General features: G+C 44.2%; 1 protein-coding gene across 1 annotated transcript in view; it reads right to left on the bottom strand.

Moving 5' to 3' along the window:
• The window catches only part of mrc2 (mannose receptor, C type 2), a 38,830-nt gene extending 16,428 nt beyond the window's left edge, over positions 1-22,402 (bottom strand). The window contains exons 1-9 of the mRNA XM_060040451.1: positions 21,696-22,402; positions 16,191-16,619; positions 14,130-14,303; positions 10,898-11,062; positions 10,272-10,385; positions 9,883-10,026; positions 9,317-9,508; positions 8,638-8,792; positions 8,060-8,164 (exon numbers count right to left, since the gene is read on the bottom strand). Of these exons, the coding sequence (XP_059896434.1) occupies positions 8,060-8,164; positions 8,638-8,792; positions 9,317-9,508; positions 9,883-10,026; positions 10,272-10,385; positions 10,898-11,062; positions 14,130-14,303; positions 16,191-16,619; positions 21,696-21,819 (1,602 nt within the window). The 5' untranslated portion in view covers positions 21,820-22,402. The remainder of the gene's footprint in view (positions 1-8,059; positions 8,165-8,637; positions 8,793-9,316; positions 9,509-9,882; positions 10,027-10,271; positions 10,386-10,897; positions 11,063-14,129; positions 14,304-16,190; positions 16,620-21,695) is intronic.
• Positions 22,403-23,127: the final 725 nt, after the last annotated feature.

Genomic DNA, 23,127 nt, shown 5'->3' with positions numbered 1-23,127 from the left:
CCCTTCGGCGGCAGCTCCAGCGGGGTGAGCTCGGCGCCAGAGAAAGGGACTCCCGGAGCTTAGCTGCAGGGCAAGCGGCGAGTTCCCCCCACCGGAGCTGCTCGTCCGCTGGTCCACAAAATCTTAGCGATGCTCTGATTGGAGGGGAGTGGGGAAGTGGGAGGTAATATTCAAATGTGCCCCCTTCCTACGTAGGAGGGGGCGCCGAAACTGACTCGCTCGTTTGGTAGCTGGAGGCGGGCTGCTTCCAGAAATGCGTATCTCACTCAAAAAATCATGTACAGACTTATTTCAAAGTTTGTATGCGTGTGGGAGCACCATCTACCCACAAAAACACCCCAAATCCCAGGAAAAGTGCTGTTTTCATAATATGTCCCCTTTAAATATTTTTGGACCATTTAACAAACAAAAGGCCACAGGCTTTTTTTGTCATTTAGTGGGCCACTCAATGACATGCATACACGCGACTGGCAAGCGACATGGCAACTACTATTGGTTAGTTGAAAATAATAATAACAAACAGCTTATTCTGAAACTGAAAATTGTGTTCATTTACAGAAGCACCTTAGTGAAATAAATATAAAATAAAAAAAAGTGTAACAACAGTTAAGGCAGCAACCTACCTAACTATAGTCAAATAAAGCACGGGCTCGTGTGGAGGAGGGGGAGAGGGAGGAGCGGGTTGCGAGGGCAAGATTGCAGATTGTACATTGGCTACCTGAAGTGACATATTATGACTACCTGAAGTTGTTTTGGGTCTCTGGTGCTCCCACACGCATACAAACTTTGAAATAAGTCTGTACATGATTTTTTGAGGGAGATTTGCAATTCTGAGTACCCCGCCTACAGTTACAGAACTAGGGAGTCAGTTTCAGCGCCCCCTCCTACGTAGGAAAGGGGCACATTTGCCACCACTTCCCCACCCCACTCTAATCAGAGCATAGATCCGATTGTGTGGACCAGCGGACGAGCACTGGGTGGATATGTTCGGGGATTTCAGAAGCAGGGAGATTCCATGCAAAAAAGATGACTAATTTGTCAATTTGTCATGTGACAGGGAGTCTGGCGGAGCTCTGGCGGGGGAGCTTCATGTCATGTCATGTTCATGCCGCGGTACAATCTGGACTTCAGAGAGTCAAAGCCAAAGTTCCTTTCCCCCAATTCTTCTCAACCATGGCCGAGATAACCCCCCATTCGATTCTTTACTGCCGGTGGAAGTACCAGAGACGTCAGACGCAGTCTTTATGATTCATAATATCATCCGAGGTGCACATAGCTTTTTGCTGTGATATTAGATGTTATATCGTATAGATACCTATATATTATATTATTATTATTATATTATATACTATAGTTATAGAGCTCCGGGAGTCCACAAACAGCAACCATCACTTGTCCTCCATGCTGTGGTTCACTCTGACAGCTCATTTCTATGCAATTGGCAGCAGCTCATTTGCATTAAAGCTACAGACACCAGAAACAGCACATTCTGAAAGGACTGAAACAGAGAGGAATAGCGGTAGTCACGTTTCTTTTTCCTGAAAGCTATTTCCAGCAAACAGCTTCAAAACATGTTTACTGGAACTCATATATTTTGTTAACTAAAGGACGGAAAACACCGTCCTTTAAAGGTCCCATGACATGAAAATCTCAATTTATGAGGTTTTCTAACATAAATATGAGTTCCCCTAGCCTGCCTATGGTCCCCAAGTGGCTAAAACTTGCGTTTGGTGTAAAACGAGCACTAGCTGTTCTGCTCGCCTTTGAAAAAACGGAGGCTCAAGCGCGCTGATTTGGAAATCTGTGCTCATGACGTCATGAGGAATCTCAGCTCCTCCCCTTACTCTGCCTGGCCCGCCCAGAGACGTTGGCCCGCCAATGAGACTCGACCGTGCGAGCGCCACATGTGTGTGTGTGAATACACACACTGTAACGCAAGTGTTTCTTGTCGGTTCTTTGACGTGTCTTGTATTTCCACAACGAGACTGTCGTGGGGGTTATCTAAGCCATGGTTGAGAAGGAATTGGGGGAAAGGAACTTTGGTTTGACTCGCTGAAGTACATGAACTGCGACATGCCGCCGGTTGCCGCGAGGCACCATCGCCCGGCAGCGGGCAGCCGGCCGCAGGCAGCGCGCGGTTCAGTCGACTTCAGGTTGATGTGAAAGTGGAAGAACCAGAGACGTCGCAGAACCCGACAAAGTCGTTTGTGATTCATAATATCGTCTGGAGGCGCACACAATATGTTATATGATATAGATATCTATGTATTATATGATATTATTTCGATATAGAGCTCCAGGACTGTAACGCAAGTGTTGTACACTTCCTTGTTATTTGGATAACCGTTCTGCTGTTGGTGTGATGGCGCTCTCGTATCTGGTATTTCTACAACGAGACTCGTATTGGGGGTTATCTCAGCCAAGGTTGATAATGAATTGGGGGGATGGAACTTTGGCTTTGACTCCCTCAAGAACATGAACCACGACAAGGAGGAGAAAGGGATCTTTGCCGGGCAGCGCTTATGCACCTCCGCCTCCGGCGGTGGTCCCTCAGCGGGGCTCAAGCGGGAGACATTCGCCGCCAACAATCCCTTTCTCCTCCATGTCGTGGTTCATGTTCTTGAGGGAGTCAAAGCCAAAGTTCCTTCCCCCCAATTCATTCTCAACCTTGGCTGAGATAACCCCCAATACGAGTCTCGTTGTAGAAATACCAGATACGAGAGCGCCATCACACCAACAGCAGAACGGTTATCCAAATAACAAGGAAGTGTACAACACTTGCGTTACAGTCCTGGAGCTCTATATCTAAATAATATCATATACATAGATATCTATATCATATAACATATTGTGTGCGCCTCCAGACGATATTATGAATCACAAACGACTTTGTCGGGTTCTGCGACGTCTCTGGTTCTTCCACTTTCACATCAACCTGAAGTCGACTGAACCGCGCGCTGCCTGCTGCCGGCTGCCCGCTGCCGGGCGATGGTGCCTCGCGGCAACCGGCGGCATGTCGCAGTTCATGTACTTCAGCGAGTCAAATCAAAGTTCCTTTCCCCCAATTCCTTCTCAACCATGGCTCAGATAACCCCCACGACAGTCTCGTTGTGGAAATACAAGACACGTCAAAGAACCGACAAGAAACACTTGCGTTACAGTGTGTGTATTCACATTGATGTGGACGTTGAAGAACCAGGAACGTCGGAGAACCCAACGCGGTCGTTTGAGATTCATAATATCGGCTCACACAGCTTTTGGCCGTGATAATATATATTATATGATATAGATATCTGTGTAGGCTATATGATAATATTTAGATATAGAGCTCCAGGACTCCCGTGTGTTCTAGAATATTTACAGAACACGGCTAAAGGCTGTGTGCGGCTCGCCATTGCGATACATCCACTGTAAACAGAGCGCATGGTGGCTGCAAGCTGCTCAGGGCCACACCCCCACCCTCCTCCTTGACACGCCCACCGAAACAGCGCATTTGGGGGAAGCTCAATGTGCGACTGGCTCGGAGTGGCTGTAACTCTGCACCACGGCTGAATTTAGGGAACGTCTTTGAAGACTGTTTTAGTTGCCCACTAATACCTATATTAAAGAATACATAAAATAGCATGTCATGGGACCTTTAAGTTGTTTTTATACACCCACGCGTGTGCTTGGGTGTATGCGCTGTGTGCATGCTGTGCATTATTTAGGTTTTATTTGAATAGGGACAGATACAAAAACATAGATAATGGTGAACATCTGATGTATGCATCAGTGTTTGTAGCCGAAGCTAATTCACGACACTTGGCCCTAGTGGGGCTTTTGGTTAAAAATAATAATAATGATTAACACAGTCTTCCAGAAACACTTTGGTGCCGACCGAAAGTCCTTCTCCATGGCCTCTCCGAACGTCTCCCACACCCGCTGCTTAGCCTCCGACACGGCAGCAGCTGCAGCCCTTCGAGCCTGTCGGTACCCTGCAACCGAGTCAGGAGTCCTCCAGGATATCATGTCCCGGAAGGCCTCCTTCTTCAATCGGACGGCTTCCCTGACCACCGGTGTCCACAACGGTGTCCGAGGGTTACCGCCCCTTGAGGAGCCTTAGACCCTGAGGCCACAGCTAGCCACCGCAGCTTCAGCAATGGAGGCTTTGAACACCGCCCACTCCGGCTCAATGCCCCCAACCTCCACAGGAATGCCGGAGGTGTGAGTTGAAGATACCTAGGACGGGGGCCTCCTCCAGACGTTCCCAATTCACCCGCACTACTCGTTTGGGCTTACCAGGTCTATCCGGAAATTTCCCCCATTCCCTGATCCAACTCACCACCAGATGGTGGTCGGTTGACAGTTCCGCCCCTCTCTTAACCCGAGTGTCCAAAACATACGTTGGAAGGAACACTTTGAGGAACTCCTGAATCCGAATAACACGCCCTCTATGTTGGAGGCAGAGCTCGAGGTTGATGGTGCTTTGTCGTCAATTTCCCTGGTGGAGGTCACTGAGGTAGTCAAACATCTCTGCAGTGGCAAAGCCCCAGGGATTGATGAGATCCAGCCAGAAATGCTAAAGGCTCTGGGTGTTGGGGGGCTGTCATGGTTGACACGCCTATTCAACATCGCGTGGGAGTCGGGTACAGTGCCAAAGGAGTGGCAAACCGGGGTGGTGGTTCCCCTGTTCAAAAAGGGGGACCAGAGAGTGTGTGCCAATTACCGGGGTATCACACTTCTCAGCCTCCCTGGTGAAGTCTACTCCAAGGTGCTGGAAAGGAGGGTTCGGCCTATCGTCGAACCTCAGATTGAAGAGGAACAATGCGGTTTTCGCCCCGGACGTGGAACTACGGACCAGCTCTTCACTCTCGCAAGGATCCTGGAGGGGGCCTGGGAGTATGCCCATCCGGTCTACATGTGTTTTGTGGATCTGGAGAAGGCGTATGTCCGGGTCCCCCGGGAGAAACTGTGGGAGTTGCTGCAGGAGTATGGGGTAAGGGGGTCTCTCCTCAGGGCCATCCAATCTCTGTACTCCCAAAGCGAGAGCTGTGTTCGCGTCTTGGCAGCCAGTCAGTTTCGTTCTCAGTGGGTGCTGGTCTCCGCCAGGGCTGCGCCTTGTCACCAATCCTGTTTGTGATATACATGGACAGGATATCGAGGCGTAGTCGTGGTGGGGAGGGGTTGCAGTTCGGTGGTCTGAGGATCTCGTCATTGCTTTTTGCAGATGATGTGGTCCTCATTGGATCATCGGCCTGTGACCTTCAGCACTCACTGGATCGGCTGGCGGCCGAGTGTGAAGCGGCTGGGATGAGGATCAGCACCACTAAATCTGAGGCCATGACTCTTAGCAGGAAACTGGTGGATTGCTTACTCCGGGTAGGAAATGAGTCCTTAGCCCAAGTGAAAGAGTTCAAGTACCTCGGGGTATTGTTCGCGAGTGAGGGTACTATGGAGCGTGAGATTGGCCGGAGAATCGGAGCAGCGGGGGCGGTATTGCGTTCGCTTTACTGCACCGTTGTTATGAAAAGAGATGTGAGCCGCAAGGCAAAGCTCTCGATCTACCGGTCGATCTTAGTTCCTATCCTCACCTATGGTCTTGAGGGTTGGGTGATGACCGAAAGGACGAGATCGCGGGTACAAGCGGCCGAGATGAGTTTTCTCAGAAGGGTGGCTGGCGTCTCCCTTAGGGATAGGGTGAGAAGCTCAGCCATCCGTCAGGAACTCGGATTAGAGCCGCTGCTCCTTTACTTAGAAAGGAGTCAGCTGAGGTGGTTCGGGCATCTGGTAAGGATGCCCACTGGGCGCCTCCCTTGGGAGGTGTTTCAGGCACGTCCAGTGGGGAGGAGACCTCGGGGAAGACCCAGGACTAGGTGGAGAGATTATATCTCAACACTGGCCTGGGAACGCCTCGGGATCCCCCCATCAGAGCTGGTCAATGTGGCACGGGAAAGGGAAGTCTGGGGCCCCCTGCTTGAGCTGCTCCCCCCGCGACCCGACCCCGGATAAGCGAACGAAGATGAGATGAGATGAGATGAGATTAACAGACAACAAAAATAGGACAACGAAAATTAAAGTGAGAGAAATGGAAGAGAAAATAAGAAATACAGATAGAGCACAGTGTGTAAAAACGAAATATGAGAGCAAGATTTTTGCTGAATTAGCCACAATTTTGTGTTTCTTTTGAATGTGAAAAAATATAGGGATACATTTCAAGTGGTCTGGCAGTGAATTCCATAACTTTCACCCTTTTATTGAAAAGGCAGTTTGAGCAAAAGATGTTCTGCGGAAGGGGATAGTACAATTGCCTTTTGACGTCGCTCGGTGGTGTGTGTGTGCGTTCTGTGTGTGTGTGTGTGTGAGCTGCGGGCTGCTTGGCACATGCACACTTGACCAAGTGTGGAGGAGTTACTTGTCGGAAAGGCCTGCTATTATAATAGTAAGATATTATGTTTTTCCATGGCATAAAGCTAGACCAAACAAACACACACACGCACGTACGCACGCAAAATCCCATTCCAGTTTACCTCTATGGTGTGACGATGAGCATAAAAGCCAGACCGAACACACAAACAAACACAAACATTTAAAATCGATATTAAAATGACCAATGTGGTACAAGTACATAGAAAATAAATCTCTTTACGAGCGCAGCCATTTTTGTTGTCGAGTCGTACGTTCGGCCTCACTGACATGGCTCTTCTTTCAGAATAGCAAGTGGGACTGACCAAAAGGGGGCGTGCCTCCGTGATACGACGCAAGAAAGCTGGGAGATTTACAATTTACGACTAGCAATTACAAGCGTACCACACAAATGGATTACGCCATCAGTAGTCCTTTGAGCGATGTCTCTGTGATAGGCGTTCTGGGTCAGTGGGAGAGGCCTGCGGAACTGTGCATTATGGGAGATGTTGTATTCAATGCAAAAGCGCCAAAAAGTGACTGTCTGCCTTTTTTCGATCAAGGAGGCACAAAATTAGAAATGTATGGTACTATTTAACTACATATATGACCCACTTCCAATACAGATTGATGTTTCCACTGGTGAAATGCTCCTTTGGTGTATATACGTATTAATATGATATATAATCATATTAATGATAGGTATGGCAGCATATCACTGCAAACTCATAAATGATTTTGCGCTCATGCAAAACGAACATTTGTGAACCCAAATTGTACCACTTCTACTGCACTTCAGTGCAGTATTTATAGACTCTAAAGAGCAATAATAAAGCCTGCTAGGAGAAAATCAGTCATTGAGCATGCACTTAAAGTGAAGTATAACACAAAGTGTCAGTTAAGTGTCACTGGGGGGGTTTTCCCCAGTGTCAAGTGTGTTTCCTGCTTGATCGAAAAAAATATCTTCTCCGTGGGTGGTTTTCCTTTGGGGCGGTGTGGGCGGAGCCAGCCATGGCCATTGTATTCCTAAATGTGATTGGTTGCTCTAACTCGGTGGTCCCCAATGGGTTCTTTAAAGTGACTTTATTCTAAGTATTCTGACTTTAAACTCAGAATTCTCCAGTCTATCCAATTTACTACAAATAATAGTTTTATTATTATTATAATAGATTGTATGTGTAAATCACTTTTCGTTTGTACAAACTTAAAGGGTACATATTATACCACCAGGTGTGAGTGTGATTAGCCTTACAAGCCGTTTCGAATATCTGCCCCATATGACATCACTTGGGGGCGTGTCCACCTAGATCTGTGCTGCATAGATGAGCAAGGTTTACTTCAGTCCACTGGGTAGGCTGGTAGACTGATCTATCCAGCACAGATCTTGGTGGACACGCCCACTAGTGATGTCATATGGGGCAGATTTACGCGAATACAACTGAGTGCATTATAATTTTTTTAAACAACAATACACAAAACAACAAGAAGACTACAGCAAGGCCTGTCATGGGGTGAGTTTGAAAGCTGATGGTCGGGGGGGTCTGGAGGTTGAGTGGCCCAAGGGGATATTATAAGTGGCCCACTATTGCCTATTGGCTAGCTCTGCCCACTTAGTGCCAGAAGGAAAACCACCTGCACAAGCAGGACTAATATTTGAGCAGGTAAAAACGTTGCATACTTTTTTGCAGATTTTCTGCTGAGTCTTCCCTTCGCTCTTGGTCCCAGGTTTCTTGCAGATGGAGGGCAGGGTCAGGTTACAGGGGCTGTCGTTCCAGCGGCCTTCCTGCACACGTCCACATGAGCAAACACAGGCGCAAAAGCACAGCTGCTTAATAGAAACAAACACAACCACCACTCCCAGATTGGGATTATTATTATTATTTTTTGACAGCTCAATAACGTAAGACCAGTGACAAAGCCCCAGAAATATCTTATAGTCTTATGAATCATACATAGTCTGATATTAGTATTTCGTTTTGCAGATTTTTCTGTATCAATTGAAATCAAAATGTACCTTCATTATTGTGTTCAACAACGATTTTGATGTTTTGCATTGGCAACAAATGCCGTTAAATTAAAGCCTTGAAAACTGACGTTGCACAAATGCTTACAGGAACAAAAAAAACAGCTAAATCTAAGCCAAAAATATGTATAATTAAGCAAATCCCTGTTCAATAAATTCCTGGCTGCGCCACTGCCCTACATGAAGTCAGACGATCAGGGTCCGGACTGAGGGGGGTTCAGGGGTGTGCTCACCGGCCCCCAGATGGAGACACAGTCTTCCTGGGTGTTGCGGAAGTTGTTGGGCTCAAACGGGTGCCAGTAGGTGAAGATGACGGGCGTGTGGTCCGTCCACTGGAAGTCCATCTGCATGTCGGTGTCGTGCAGTCCGATCCAGAGCTCCTCTATGTCTGGAAGGAGATGGACGTCGGTGTGCAGAGGTTTGATTGTGGTTAGAGACACAAATGGAAATATTATGGTAATGTTGCCTTTTCCATCTATCGCCCACGCGAGACACAGTGAAGGTATGGAATGCACACCACTGTACCGTATGCCAACACATGGAGGTCTGTCAGTCTGAATTTACGCTAATAAGCCCAATATACAAAGCTTTTGCTTCCCAAATGTGATAACGAGTCTGAACGCACAAATGGGTTAATCACAAAAAAATAACAGTTCAACTGAAGTAGCAACTCATCTGAAATCCTAACGACTAAAAGTATTTGAAGGCATTCTTGTTTAATGATCAGTATCTTTTGTTAAGTGGTGAATCAAGCTTTAATGGCAATTAATAATGCGGGTGGTCAACTACTTTTCCTTAAATATAGTTTGACTGAAGCTGTGATTTGAAAAGCATTTTAGTTTCATGATCGGCCTCTTTAATAAAGGGTTCCTTCCAGCCGTAATGGTGAATATAACTCTGATGGTGAATGACCTTTCTTCATGTTGTTTGTGATGAACTCCAGCTCTGGCAGAGTGTGAACGCTGACCAGGTTAGCCTCTTTCTTCTGGCAGGTCCTCTGCGCCATGTCCCAGTTGGTCTTTTCTGCGACTAGCTTGTAGCAGCCCGCCTGGAATGCCTGCCAGCCCACGTCACACTCATACTTCTCATCGTCGGCCCATGAATCTGTAAAGACGGGGCGGAGATTAAAAAACATATAAATACCCTAGAATCTGGAAGTCAATTCAACAGTAAAAAACTCCCTTGGACCAACACTAGCAGTATCTTTAACATTCAAAAAAACAATTGATTGGAGCTATAGGAATAAGAAAGAAGAGGTTCTTCATATCTTTAACATTCAAAAAAACAATTGATTGGAGCTATAGGAATAAGAAAGAAGAGGTTCTTCAGTACCGTTAAAGAAATATGCTATGTAGCTTTCTTTTGTCAATGTATTGCACAGAAAACTATTGCATATACCTAATACAGAGATAGTAGATATAGTACTAAAGACAACGAGGTGAATGTTAGATGTTGGTTACTCCATGGTTGCTCCTCACCGGTGGTGAAAGGATCCAGGGTGGCATTGGGTTTCTTCTTACAGACGTAGGGCAGGGCATTTGAACAGTCCCGGTTCTGCCAGCGCCCCGAGGACTCAGTTCTGATCACAGCGCAGTTCTCCTCCTCCTCATGGTTTGGTTGATCTGGGAGAGCATTACATAGTAGCTCTTACATTTATATTCAAATTTGATTGATACTTTTCCTTGTTCTTGTTTTATCGGATATTGTAGTGACACTGTTATTTATAACGTTGCAGAAATGCGAAAGCCTGGATTTCAAGCCTATAATGACTACAACCATTGTGGACAGATAAACTTTGAACTTTGTGGTTGCGGTACCTATCTATGTTTCAGCTGCACAGCTAAACAGGCGGTGTTGCCTGGCTCACCAGACTCCCAGTTGAGATACTTGAGGGGGGAAGAGTCAGCCCACTGCCAGCCTCCGTTGGTGTCGAGGTCGTTCAGGCCCATCCACAGAGCGGCGCTGTAGCCAGTCAGTAAACCTATCAACGGCAAAAGGAAACATCTTTGGAGATAAGTACATGTCAGGGACTTTATTATGATTTATTTTATGTTAACCGACAAGTTTTGAAATATTATTCCTTTAGAAAAACCTTGGTTATGGTGACACAATAACCATTTTAAATTAATTCCAGGAAATGATTCGAGACATTCCAGAAAATGTCATTGCCTTGGCCTGTTTGTTTTCCTGCAAAATTACCTCTTTATATACTTCATTAGGAGTATTCGGATAATGTTTTGCATTTGTGAAATGTAGCGTACAAGCCACACAATGTGACAGAAATACTAGCATCTCGGAAGGACAGGCAGTTAAACCGTACAAGCCTGTCCTCCATGTGCATAATTCAGATCAACATGCCCAAATAAGGGTTTAATGGTTAAACACATGGTACTGCATGTTTCACCCCTTATTTTACCAGTGGGATCAGGGGCTTTTGCTGACCTTTAAACGTGCATATCACATAATATCCTATCATACATCTCTGACATTTACCATTGATGTAGGTCTGCTCATGCAGCTTGGTGATGCTCAGCAGGTCTGCCCCCTGCTGTTGGCAGCTGACGCGCGCCTCGTACCAAGACAGCGTAGACTGGAAGTTGAACTGGTAGCAGCTGTCGGTCAACGGGTCTGTATCCCAGAAAGTCTCGCAGTTGTTGGCTGACATTGGTAAAAGAAAAATGAAAAATGTTGGTTAGATCATGAGCTACATTTTGAGGAAATATGAGTAAAGTATGTGTTTGGGTGGTTAGAAGGGAACCATAAAAATAAAAATGATAAAGGGTTGAAGATAAAGGGTTGAAGGGCTCATGTATGTGTATATATATATACATACATGCAACACTTGCCATGCCATTAATGCAATTAAACATGCAGACTGAGAGTATCAAGCTTATTTTGGAACCTGTCCAGTTTCGATTGTTATCGGATCACCTGAAAGCATTTGTGAGTCCAGATAAACAGTCACCATTTGAAGTACATCCTCAGCGGGGTCTTATAATTGCTTTGCTCGCTCTACGTGAGCGCCTCAGGTCGGACGGACATAACCCTTTAAGTGCTGCTTTCATTCAAAACACAGCTGTACAGGCAGTGTTCTGGAAATATTATTTGGTCCTTGGCAAGCAAATTGCCTGTGCAGATTTCCCAAAATATGGATTCCTGGTCCAATTCGCACATGACCCCATGCAGGAAATCTTCCGGAACTTTGCATGGTAAGACTGCACCAGGGATTGAAATTAACTTTTTTGCCCACCAGCCACTGTGGCAGGTAGATTAAAAAATCTACCAGCCACTCATCTTTTTTTTACCAGCCACTTTTTATACGCTATATATATTTTTTATATATGCGTACATTTTAAACAATATAATAGTAACAATAGATAAGAAAAGTGTTTTTCATACGCATCTTTTTTTCCATCAGAAGTGATTTTTACTGTAAGTGGGTTCTACCAAGGAACTGAGTTTAAAACGTTACACTCTTACCGCATATGATAAACAACACACAGGTATCTGCTCTGGTATTACCAGGGCCCGTCTACGAAGAGCCTAGGTACTTCCTATACGCCCCATTGTACCGATCTTGGTTGTAGTTCCATCAGACATCCACTGGGGGTGATCGCGGGCGAGTCCAGATTGAATGGGAGTCTATGGGGCTAGACGGCTAAATATATCTCTTTCACCTGCTTGTCGTTGAAATATCGCAAATTTTATTGTAGATTCCGCAATTTCAATATAGATTATAGCTCAAAAGTCAAATGAATGAGTACTTATGTCCTTTCTATTTCTTACATTTTGGGCCGTTGTTGGCCGTACACGCTAGCATTCTGCTAATGAATGCTGATTGGTCAGGGACGGACTTGCGACTGATTACGACCCCAGACCCCTCTTGATGGCATCTGAAGCTAAAGCACAATCAGAGGACTTTCCGTCAAAGCTAATTTTTGCGTACTGTATTTATATTTTCCTGCAGGCACTTTTATTTTTTATATAGTTATGTATGGTGATAGTACATGGGTATAAATGGAATTTCTTCCATTTCTTGTGTTCAATGTTCAATGTGTTATATACATGGTACGGTCAATGTCTCGCTCAATATCATTTCATCTGTCATTGTCTTTTTTTCCTGTCTGAATGGTCCTAGGCTACCTGAGGCTGCACCTGGTAGGGAAAGTTGCGCTGGAGCCCGGGTAAAATCGCACATGGCTTATTCAAGTTGCGCGCTAGACATTCTCTAAAGTGTCGAGACTCAAGCACTTAACTTACCTTAACCGATTGTTCCATACAAATTGTTTGTTAACGATTTAACAACTTCAACATCTGCTATTACTGTAGTTGTTTTTTTTGTAGGACTTACTAGGTCATGGTCTAATGACCTTGCACAGAGGCATCTACACCACTTGTCATTTATTTCTATGCATTCACTGATCTTTACAGATGGGTTTGTTTTAAGCCATTGAATTTAATTTCTCTGCCCTGCAACACATTATAAGCTACACATGTTTGTTAAATGAGAAACATGGTCTAGGTCACATTGAAACAGTAATTATACAAACATTATACCAACATAGCAACAGGCAAGTTTATTCAAACATCACACTAACAGGAACACAATAAGAACAGTAACTAATAGTAAATAAACAAAAAAATGAGAAATGATTTAACAACACTGAACATTCTGAACAGAGGCAGGGAAAAAGGACAGAGGAAGAAGGCTTGTCCGTTATGACAGCATCAAGGTCCAACTGTAGAGATCAAGAAAGGAAGAGGCATGAGGAGTACAACCGAACACTGTGCTCTCTAGGAGATTGTTTACTGATGTAAACTAAGTTTATGCATTCTTACAATTATGATTAAAATCCAGGTTTCTATTTCAGGAGAAAGATAGATATTCAGCCGACAGCCAGCAGCCAGCCAGCTGATAGCAGCTAGCACTAGATAGAAATCAACAGCGATGTCGTTACTAAAAAAAAAGCTTTATCATCGGCACTAGTGAGGATTAAAAAAAAACACTCTCTGTGAATAACATACATATGTAAAAAATGTGCGCATTTCTTTTTTTTACTTTAGCTCACTAAAACTCTCTTACTAGTGTATTAAGCAAAAAAAAGCCTTACCTCCAACAGCTGGTGTTATCGTTGCGGATGCCACGAGAAAAGGGAATGGCGCAGAAGTGATTCAGAAACTGCCGTAAAGCAGTACCTCTGACATTTCGTTTTTTTTAACAGATACGTGACCTTAAAAAATGCAATATTCAGCTGAGTTTATTATCTTAGCCCCACCTTTTGAACGCAACTTTCAAATTACTTGAAAAAAATATTACATTGTGAGACAAGTGGATTCTGAGGGTAAAACCCCATAGGCTCCCATTCATTCTGGACTCGCCTGCGAGCACCCCGCGTGGACAGAGATTATTACTGCAACCAGTCCAGAAAACCGGAACTAACCAGCGAGTGCCTATTCTCCTCATATTAGACACTCTCTGGTATTACCCGACACAGTAGCGGGGGAAGTGACACAATTCACCCACCACCATACAAATCCACCCGCAAATGGCATGTGGCGGGTGTTCATTTCCACACCTGGACTGCATGTGTGAAAAGGGCTTCAGTCTTGAGCACTGGGTAGGTAGGAACATTCAAAAGAAAAAAAAAGAAAAAGGGAGGGGAGGTTTTTGGGATTGGAGCTAAGAGAGAGGTAGAAAACCAGGTGGTGGGAAACGTTGACTCACTCTTGACAGGACAAAAGCCCCAGCGTTCGTCCTTGCCGTAGTCGTAGGTGGTGGCGCACCAAAGATGTCCGTCCTCCCGACCAACGGCAGTACAACTGTGGAACCACTCTCCATTGTACAGGAAGGGAAAGTAGCAAGGACGGCCTTGGGTGTTCCCCTGGATTGTGAAAATCTCTGAAAAGTACAAAAAATTAGGAATAAAACAGCATAAAGACATCAAATCACAGCATTTAGCAGCAGAAACGTAACATTCCTGAACTGTACGACCACATGTGTTTATTCCCTGCCTTGTGTAATCAAAAAAACATTTTGCATAAAAACAATCCAACCACATCAATTGCAGACTCTTCTGATCAGCAGAAGGTACAATGAGCGACAAAGTAAAATAGATTTGCCTCAAACAACCCTTAAAGGAAAGTAAATAATTTTCCTGTAAAACAGTAAGGAAAACAAATTTACAGACTGAGATAAGGTTGCTATTGCGGTCATTTCATGAGGCCACATGCACACACACAGATGAGGTGAACTAACTCCCAATGGCTCAGTGAGCAGAGCTAAATGCCCAGAGGTTGCCAATTTTCTCTCTGCATTCCACTTGGGTGTGAAGAAAAGGGTAGTAAAGAGAGAGCGAGAGAGCGAGAGAGCGAGAGCGAGAGGGAGAGAGAGAGCGAGAGCGAGAGGGAGGGAGAGAGATGAGAGCAGAAAGAGAAACAGCATCAAAGGGGGAAAGAGACAGAGAGAGACAGACAGAGGCAGAAGGAGAGACGGGTGTGTAGACAGATAAAGACAGAGATAGACAGAGCAAGAGAGAGACAGAGAGGGAGAGACAGAGAGAGAGAGAGTTTTCTAGAGCGATACACAACATTATCAAAATATACAGAGGTGGACCCTCCACCCGAGGGCAGTACAGAAAGTAGGGCAGCAGACGTGTAAAACAAGTGGCTGAAGTCCTCATAAAAAGCCCCTCCCCATCTTTCAATCCTCCCTGTACTCCCCCACCACTGGCTGGGCAAACACCAGCTACTTTGAAAGGCCAATGGCTGGCTAAATTCTGACATATTCCTCCAATTCGCAGAGAAAGCATTGAGAATTTGTTGAGAATGTTGGAAATCTTTGTGTTTCGAAAAGTTGCAGTTGACATGTTTTTAATTGCAGTCAGGCCCGGGTTCGGGAACAAGCGAACGATCCTTGCAGTTTAGATTTCTCCAGCAACCTCCCTGAAATGGTGTTCTTATAAATTATATTTACTTTGAAAACAAAGCTTTGTTGTAAACTGCTATTGGGAGAAGAACTCATCTCGGGATGAAAATGCTAAACAAATATGTTGATGGCTAAGAATACTTTAAATGTTTAGGTTAATTTAGCAACTCTGAAATATAATGTTTGGTATCTGCAGCTGGAAGCCAGCTGGCTGCCTCCAGAGCTCCAGAGCAGCTGTGGCATCATCTCATGACAGAAGCTTCTAGCCTCTTCTAGCCCACCCAACCTAACAACACTGAAGCAGATATCCCAGATGATCCGCGTTGTTCAACTAGCTCATAGCTAAAAATAACCTGGACCTATTGTTGTCACACCTCTCACCGCAGCAACACTTCTTCCCAAGTCCCGCCCCTGGACCCGCGGAGCCGTCTAATTGTATTTACATCAGATTGAAACCGCCAATGTGTTTAGGGTTTATGTGTTTATTGGGGTGCTAGCTCAAGCCGGCAATTGACCTCGGGTAGTGTAAACGCACGGACCATGCCAGGAAAAAAGGCGTGCATAAGACGGGCATATTTGGCAGTGTAAAAACATATTTTGTTGACAGGAGGAATCTTTCTATCGAAACTCTGAAAAACCAAACCCACACATACAGCAGATGCACTAGTTTGCGTCATACCGTTGCACAGCTAATTTGACTGGACAGAACTAGAATTGGAATTCTGAGGGGCTTCAGCCTACTATTGGGAGAGGCTCAATCGTACACATTGCAACAAAAATTGTGACACTGCGTGGTACCAAACAATGCTACAGGACCCAAATAACCTAACATGGGGAAAAAACGTGCGTTAGCTAACTTACCGTGGTACGATTTAGTGCAAAGGTCCTGTTCCTCCCCATGGAGCTGCCATTTCATCCCCACCTCCGGGACATCGGTGGTTGTGAGAGCAGAATCTTTACTCGCAGCCAATAAAACCTTCATCGACAGGTTACTGTTGAGGTGGTCAAGCACATGACTGCAATGCCAGGTCCAGCGCACCATGTGGGGCTCGCGGCTGCAGGTGTACACGCCCAGTGTGGGGTTCACCCCATCCTCCGCGCTGGTATTGCCGGTGGTCAGGCCCAGGCACAGTGAGGAGCCAAGGTTGAAGAGGCGACGGCGGGTCACCCACTTCCAGCGATGGGTGTCATCGTCGCAGGATGGCGACATGAAGAGGGAGTGGTCCCTCACTCCCAAGCAGGCCTTGGCCCCCGTGTGGTAGAAGGCAAACACATCAGAGTCCACACTCTCTGCCCAGTGGAAAGGGGAGGAAACAGCAAAACATAGGACACAGTTATAGATGGCTAATGTGGAGGGGGGTCAGGGGTCATCAGTTTTGATAATCACTCTCACTCTGAATTTATGTGACTGTACTTTAATTTAAAGTAAACGGTGAAACAAGTTTGATTGTGTTGAGGATGGCAATCACCACAGAATAATTCCCCTGTGCACAGAGTCCAGACCCTAGACTTATTAATTTGCATATTCTATTCTAGTGTGACCTTTAATGTCTTCCCCCAATGTACCCTTCAGTGTGTGGGTTACAGTTGAGCAGGGTTAAATGTGCGGAGACGGCAGTGGTTAGCGGTTAAGGAGGAAACAGAAGCATCTTTTAAATGTAAAAAGTGTCACTCTTAAGTTTTAACAGGTGGCGAGAAGTAGTGCTGCATCAGAAAGGTGGGGTTAGTTATCAACTGTGAGCTGAAGACCTGTGGAACCAGACCAGGGCCTCATTACAGAAATTTCCTAACTCTGAAATCCTATCCTATCTTGAGATAGGAACTAGGAAGGCATTTTTTTGTATTACAGAAGGAGGTTTCCTAACATAACTTAGGAAGAAATACTATCTTATCTTAAGATAGGAATTTATCCATTACAGAACTATCCTAAGTTAGGAATTTCTTAAGTTAGGATCCCTAAGTTAGGTGGCCATACACCCTGTCCTAAATTCAAAATAACTGTCAATAAGGCCTAAAAAAAAATAAAGTGGGTAGGTAGGGAATTTATTTTATTTTTTTATTTTATTTTTTCCAGCGGCAGCGAATGATAGGTAGGTTGTTTTCATTTAAAAACCAGAAAATCCGCTCATCCTTGTACAGAATGAAGAGGTGCTGTACCAAAACGTAATTTTAGTTTGCATAAAAATAAAAATAAATCTTTTTTTTTTTTTTTTTAAAGCTCATCAAATAATTTGGGTCACACATAAATTGACAGGGTCTGTCGGAAACCGGAACCAAACAATTTTTTTTGCCAATTTTAATTTTTTAGGCCTAACTGAAAAAAATGGCAGCAGCACTGCTAGTAGGTCTGCTTGACAATGAAGATGAGGATCAACACAACAGAAACGTGATGTCTGAAAGGCTACCGAGGCCGCGTATGATTTCTTAAATTTTCCTGATCATATTTTAATTTCATTTTATCGCCTGCAAAGACATTACATTTTGAATTTGGTGGAAGAATTACTTTACTACTTTATAACTCCTCTTCTTGTTCCCTGTATCAATACCCGCCATGACGTCGTACCAGTGCAACTATCTTGCCGTTATTAACAAAGATCCTTTATCAACAGTCTCTGTTAATGTTAAAAGTAACTCGTTCTATCAATCACATGCACATTCTGAGCGCAGAAACTGACGATTGCAGATCGAAAATCTGATTTACAGAGCAGTTAGGATTACCTAAATTAAGATAAGATAGAGGGCGGAGATAAGATAGTGAACGGCCAACAGGCTAGGGGCTGCTTCTGTAATAGGAAGTTAGGATTTTTCCTATCTTTGAGTCCCTAATTTAAATTAGGATGAGAAGTTAGGATTTTTTCTGTAATGAGGCCCCAGACCAGAAACTTCATGTGCCACTTTTCTTATTTCCTTTTCTTTCTGTCTTTATTTCTTATCTTATATATATACTGTAACATTTTGTTTTTAACATGAGCTGCTGCTTACAAAAATAACAACAATTAATGAAAGGAAAATATTGACAGAATAATAACAAAGAGGGACCTCTGACCCTCACCAAAGTCAGTGGAATTTGGGGAAAAGTAAACCATCACCCTTCCGTTCAAATATGTGGTTTTCTCTCCCTCGTGTTGTTCTTGTACTAGTACTTAAAACAGGACTATAGATCAGGCCAGGCGATCTGGGAAAAATGTACACAGGCCTGTACTGGTGTCTCTATCTGGCGGTCAGATATCGGAGAATGGAATAGTGATGGGTCGTTTGCGACCAAATCAGTTCGAATTAACAAATCTTTAACAAGAACGAACCGAACGGATTCTTCTCTCGCGGTCGTCTCGTTTGTTCTCAGACTCAACTCCTCCCGGACCCACTAGTCGCTGACTCACTGTTAGTTCAATTACTGTGAGTGGTGAAGGGGGAAGAGGCTTAGTGAGCGAGCGTACGATAATACGATTCAATATCAGTGAAATGGTAAATGCATGCTGTCTTTGTACTTTGTGTGTCATGCCAGATTAATCAAATATTTGCATATCTCGTCAATCTGTCCCACTCTTTCATGGTTCGTTCTCCACCCGGGACCCCCACCATCATTGCTAAATCAAGTCTGAGTCATCAGAGCTAAATCAAGTCTGGAGCTGAGTCTGATTGACCGTGCATTCCTTGATTCGATTCACCGCTACCGGAAACTCCAGCAAACGATTCTGAACGATTCTTCTTGGCGAACTGACCGACGCAAACTGAATCAAGGAAAAGAATCATTGAATCCATCACTAGATTGGAAAGGTAACACTTTGCATGCATGACTCCCCGGGCGACTGCAAAAGCCCTGGAGATGGGGTAGGTGCAAAGACAGCATAGCACTTTAAAAATGAATAGGAACACTTTAATCCCACACACAGGCGTGGGAACTACAAACTACAGTCCCCCCGGCCCCCACCCTAACCCCCCTTCCGCCCTTGAAGTCCACGCTCCTTTGATCGACTTTAACATTTCAAACTGGTGACATTTGGCGCTTCCTTCAGTTTTAAACAATGAGCGCAATAGAACTCCTACTGCGTGATTACATGTCCAGTAATCCCGCTCTAGTCTCTTCACTGCCACACATGCCACAGCTGTGGTGAGTATGTGTGCGTCCCTAACAACCCATGTCGGCCTTCTCGGGTCTAAAATTGAAGCAGCAGAAGACAATGGCTGGAAGGCATCACACAGAGCCTTCCATGGTGTAATCAGACATAATTACGGAGTCCCATAGTCTCCTGCACCCTGTGTTTTTTTTTTAAAAAGCTTTTACTGTCACTTTGTTGTTTTTAAAGTCAAACAAGAGAGAAAGGGTTATTCACCTAGCGGCCATCTTGGTTCAATCTTGCCAAACGCTAGCAGGGTGAGGAAACTGGATGCTAAATTCTAATTTCAGTTCCATCCCCAAGCTTGTGTACATAACCAAGATGGCCGCCAGGTGAATACAAAAGAGGCAAGGAGAGTGTGGCTTGAAACTCCTGAGAGGAAAGGAACAGCTTGGCCTTGATCTGGCTGGAAAAGCCTCTCGGGAGCATCAAAGTACGAATTCCAGAATTCAGATTTTAAACCTTGGTGTCTACCGTATGAAACTTAACCTCCCCCCTTGCTGTGAGCTCAACTGTTTCTGCCCCCTCCTGCTTCTTCTTGTCCTGTCACACTTTTTGTTATTCTTTCTTTCCTGTAATTTCTTTTCTTTTTTGTGCACGAAAGTCTGTTTTTCAGGCTAACGCCGGCAGCCAAGAACCACCAGCGTGCCAAGAGGGGGCTGAGTTTCCCCGAAGCCCTCATCCCCTCTGCAGAATTAGACCAATCATATTCTGTTTAAAGTCCTATTTACTTCAGTTCTATCAATCCATCCTTCCATTTATCTTTATACCTACATATCAACTTTCTATTTCTCTCACTCTCTTTCTCTTCATATTGACTGAAATACTTAGAAGGTATGTCCCAAAACGGTGTCCTACTTTCGTTATTTGGACAGACGTTAGAATTTTTTAGAAAAAATAGCAACTAGCAAACAGCTAGGACCTTGCAGTCGGCTTACTTTGTTACTCTTCTGAGTAAGACAAGTCAAGCCTCTCTGAGATAACAAAAAGTGTGTGGTTTGTAGCTGATTTGTTACGTTTATAAAACTGGTCAGCATTGACATAGCATTTGATAGATTACCTTGGGGAAACTTTTGTTGGATATTTGGCATGCTATAGGCCTACTTAGATTCAATTGAAACGCGGACAGTGTGACCTAGAACTGCACATCAATATCGACTGGTGGTCAATATCGGAATAAACAATGGAAAGGACAATCCTATCCTAGCTGTTTTACATCGGGTAGGAAGGCCAGTGAAAGGCAGAATGGGTTTGGCTTAATATAAGAAAGCCAAAGATTTACTTTGATGTTATCACAATGCAAATACATTTTTAATCGCAAACGTTATAGGACTTGCAATGTTTCATTGGACGACATTTTCAAGAATACCAATACCAGCGTAAAAAAAACCCACCTTGCCTCACTATCTTAAATCACATCTCACCAATAATTTATTTCATTAGGAGATAATTGCCAAAGCACAGATGGGCCAGATAATCCCTCCACTGAGTGGCAGAACATTATTGTGCACATCAACAACAGCAGGCAGTACTGCACAAGGTCTAAGGGGAAATTACAAGCCACCACTATTTTAATATGACTTAATTGTATTCTTGCCAAACAAAACGTATTTAGGTAAGGATACCGAATAAAACTGAGCCTGATGAAAAACGATATGGTCTATCTATTATCATTGATCAAAGTATGCCAACACACAATTGTTCAGTTTAAGAATATCTTTGTACAAAGTAACCACCAGGCAATTGACAACAACTTGCAGGCAGGTATATAATTGGGCAAATATTTATTGTGAGCTTTAGCTGACATGGACGGTCTGGAACACTGAAGCTAATTGCAGTCTATAACAGGATGCAAAGGTCACATCTGCCCGTGGGGGGCCCAATACGGCGTCGGTCTACGGCACTTCAAAATGTGGAGTAGGTTATAAACATCCGGCAAAACGACTCAAATAAACAAAAATATAAACTTTAATATGACTCCGCAGACTTGATATAAAAGTAGATAAACACTAAATAAATGAATAAAAATGACCCTGACCCTCCCCCTCCTTTATTCACATCTGGTTCTACTTAGAATTTGCACTTTCGTTCGTGGCATAAGTTACCGAGCATCCAAAAAGGGGTAACAATAGTTCCCCTTTTTGGATAGTTCGATAGTTTGCCGTGATTTAAAGAAGGCTAGCATTAAGTTCCATGAATTACAATTTGTAGGTAAATAAAGCAAGAAGTGTAACTTGATTTTTCTTACCTGACACGCTCCTCTCGAGCTCCAGACAAAATATCAATAAATATAAAGTGCATTTGTAGAAAAGTTGGTATTTGTTCCATGTCGTGCGTGAAACCTCATTCCGGGGACGGTCGTGATGTTGCATGCTCAAAACTCGGTTTGAACTTGTTTAATGTTCTGGACGGATTATTGCGGCGAGAATGCAGAGCAGTGAGCAGACCACTAGTGGCCTGAGACTACGGATAGGGCTCAGTGATCCTGATGAGTAGAATCCCTGCTAACCTCGTTCACAAGCGTTTTCTTCTCCTGATGGAACGCCTGGAACGGGATACTCCAAATTACTGTTATTGGCGAGAGAGGGCGGGACTTTCAGTTGCATGGGTTAACTGCTGAGAGGCGAGATCGAGAAGGAAGGACATCTTCGTTATATTTTTGCGGATATTACTTTTTTTCAAATTGTTCGGGAAGAAATTAACTTCGTTCTTGACCTTATTCTTATTTTTCTGGGGAATGTTAACTGCCATACAATATCATGTACAACGCTAACATAAATTAAAATACCGGAAATTGCCTTGCAGTAGACCAGGATAACGCTGCAATTCAGGATCCTCTCAGCCTAGCTCCCATGCCGAATGGATGGAGCGGCCGCTGCGTCATCAAAATCCACGAACGTGCCTTTTCCTTTTACTTCAATCTTCTGCCGCGAAGAAAGTTCTATCCGCCTTCCAAAGTTGACCCAGGTATACAGCTCAACAGTTACTATTAAAATAAAGCCTTATGCATCGGCGCAAAAAGTGGGTATGCACTATATGCGGCGCATAGGGGTGCCGCACCAGAGGGGGCGCCAAAGCGATGGAATATCGCGATGATCAATAACAGAGGGACGTCACTGATAAGGCGCCCCCCCGCTCCTTCGCCTCCCTCCCCCCCTCCTCCCCACACGGCGCTCCAGTGGGCGCCGTGTGGGGAAGAAAAAGATTGGAACTTGTTTGTGGTTATTTTGTTTTACTTCAATCTCTATGCAAGTCTTTGTTTTATGTCAATATAACCAGTAAAAACGGAGTTATAAAGTTGATACTTTAATACTCCGTTTATAATCCAAAAATTAATAAATTAATAATCCCAAAAAATAAATAAAGATTATTATCGTATCTGAATCGAGACTAAATCGTTCTACACAGTATTACGATGCATCAAAGAATCGATTATTTTTCCCACCCCTATTGGTTACTGTACTCCAACAGTTCTAACAGAGTCTATTGTTTTGCTTGTAAGCTTTTTGGTGAAGCTAGAGTTGCTGACACACGCCTTGTGGTGGGGTATAATAACTGGCAGTGTCTTTCAAAGATACTGAAGCACCATGAAACAAGTGGTTACCACATAAATGCTTTGGAAAGAGTGGAAAGAATTGGTATCCCGCTTATGCCTAGGTAAAATAGCGAATTGCAGAGAG

This window comes from Gadus macrocephalus, chromosome 2 (genome assembly GCF_031168955.1).
Source record: "Gadus macrocephalus chromosome 2, ASM3116895v1".
Taxonomy (NCBI): Eukaryota; Metazoa; Chordata; class Actinopteri; order Gadiformes; family Gadidae; genus Gadus; species Gadus macrocephalus.
This window is presented reverse-complemented; position numbering and strand designations above follow the sequence as displayed.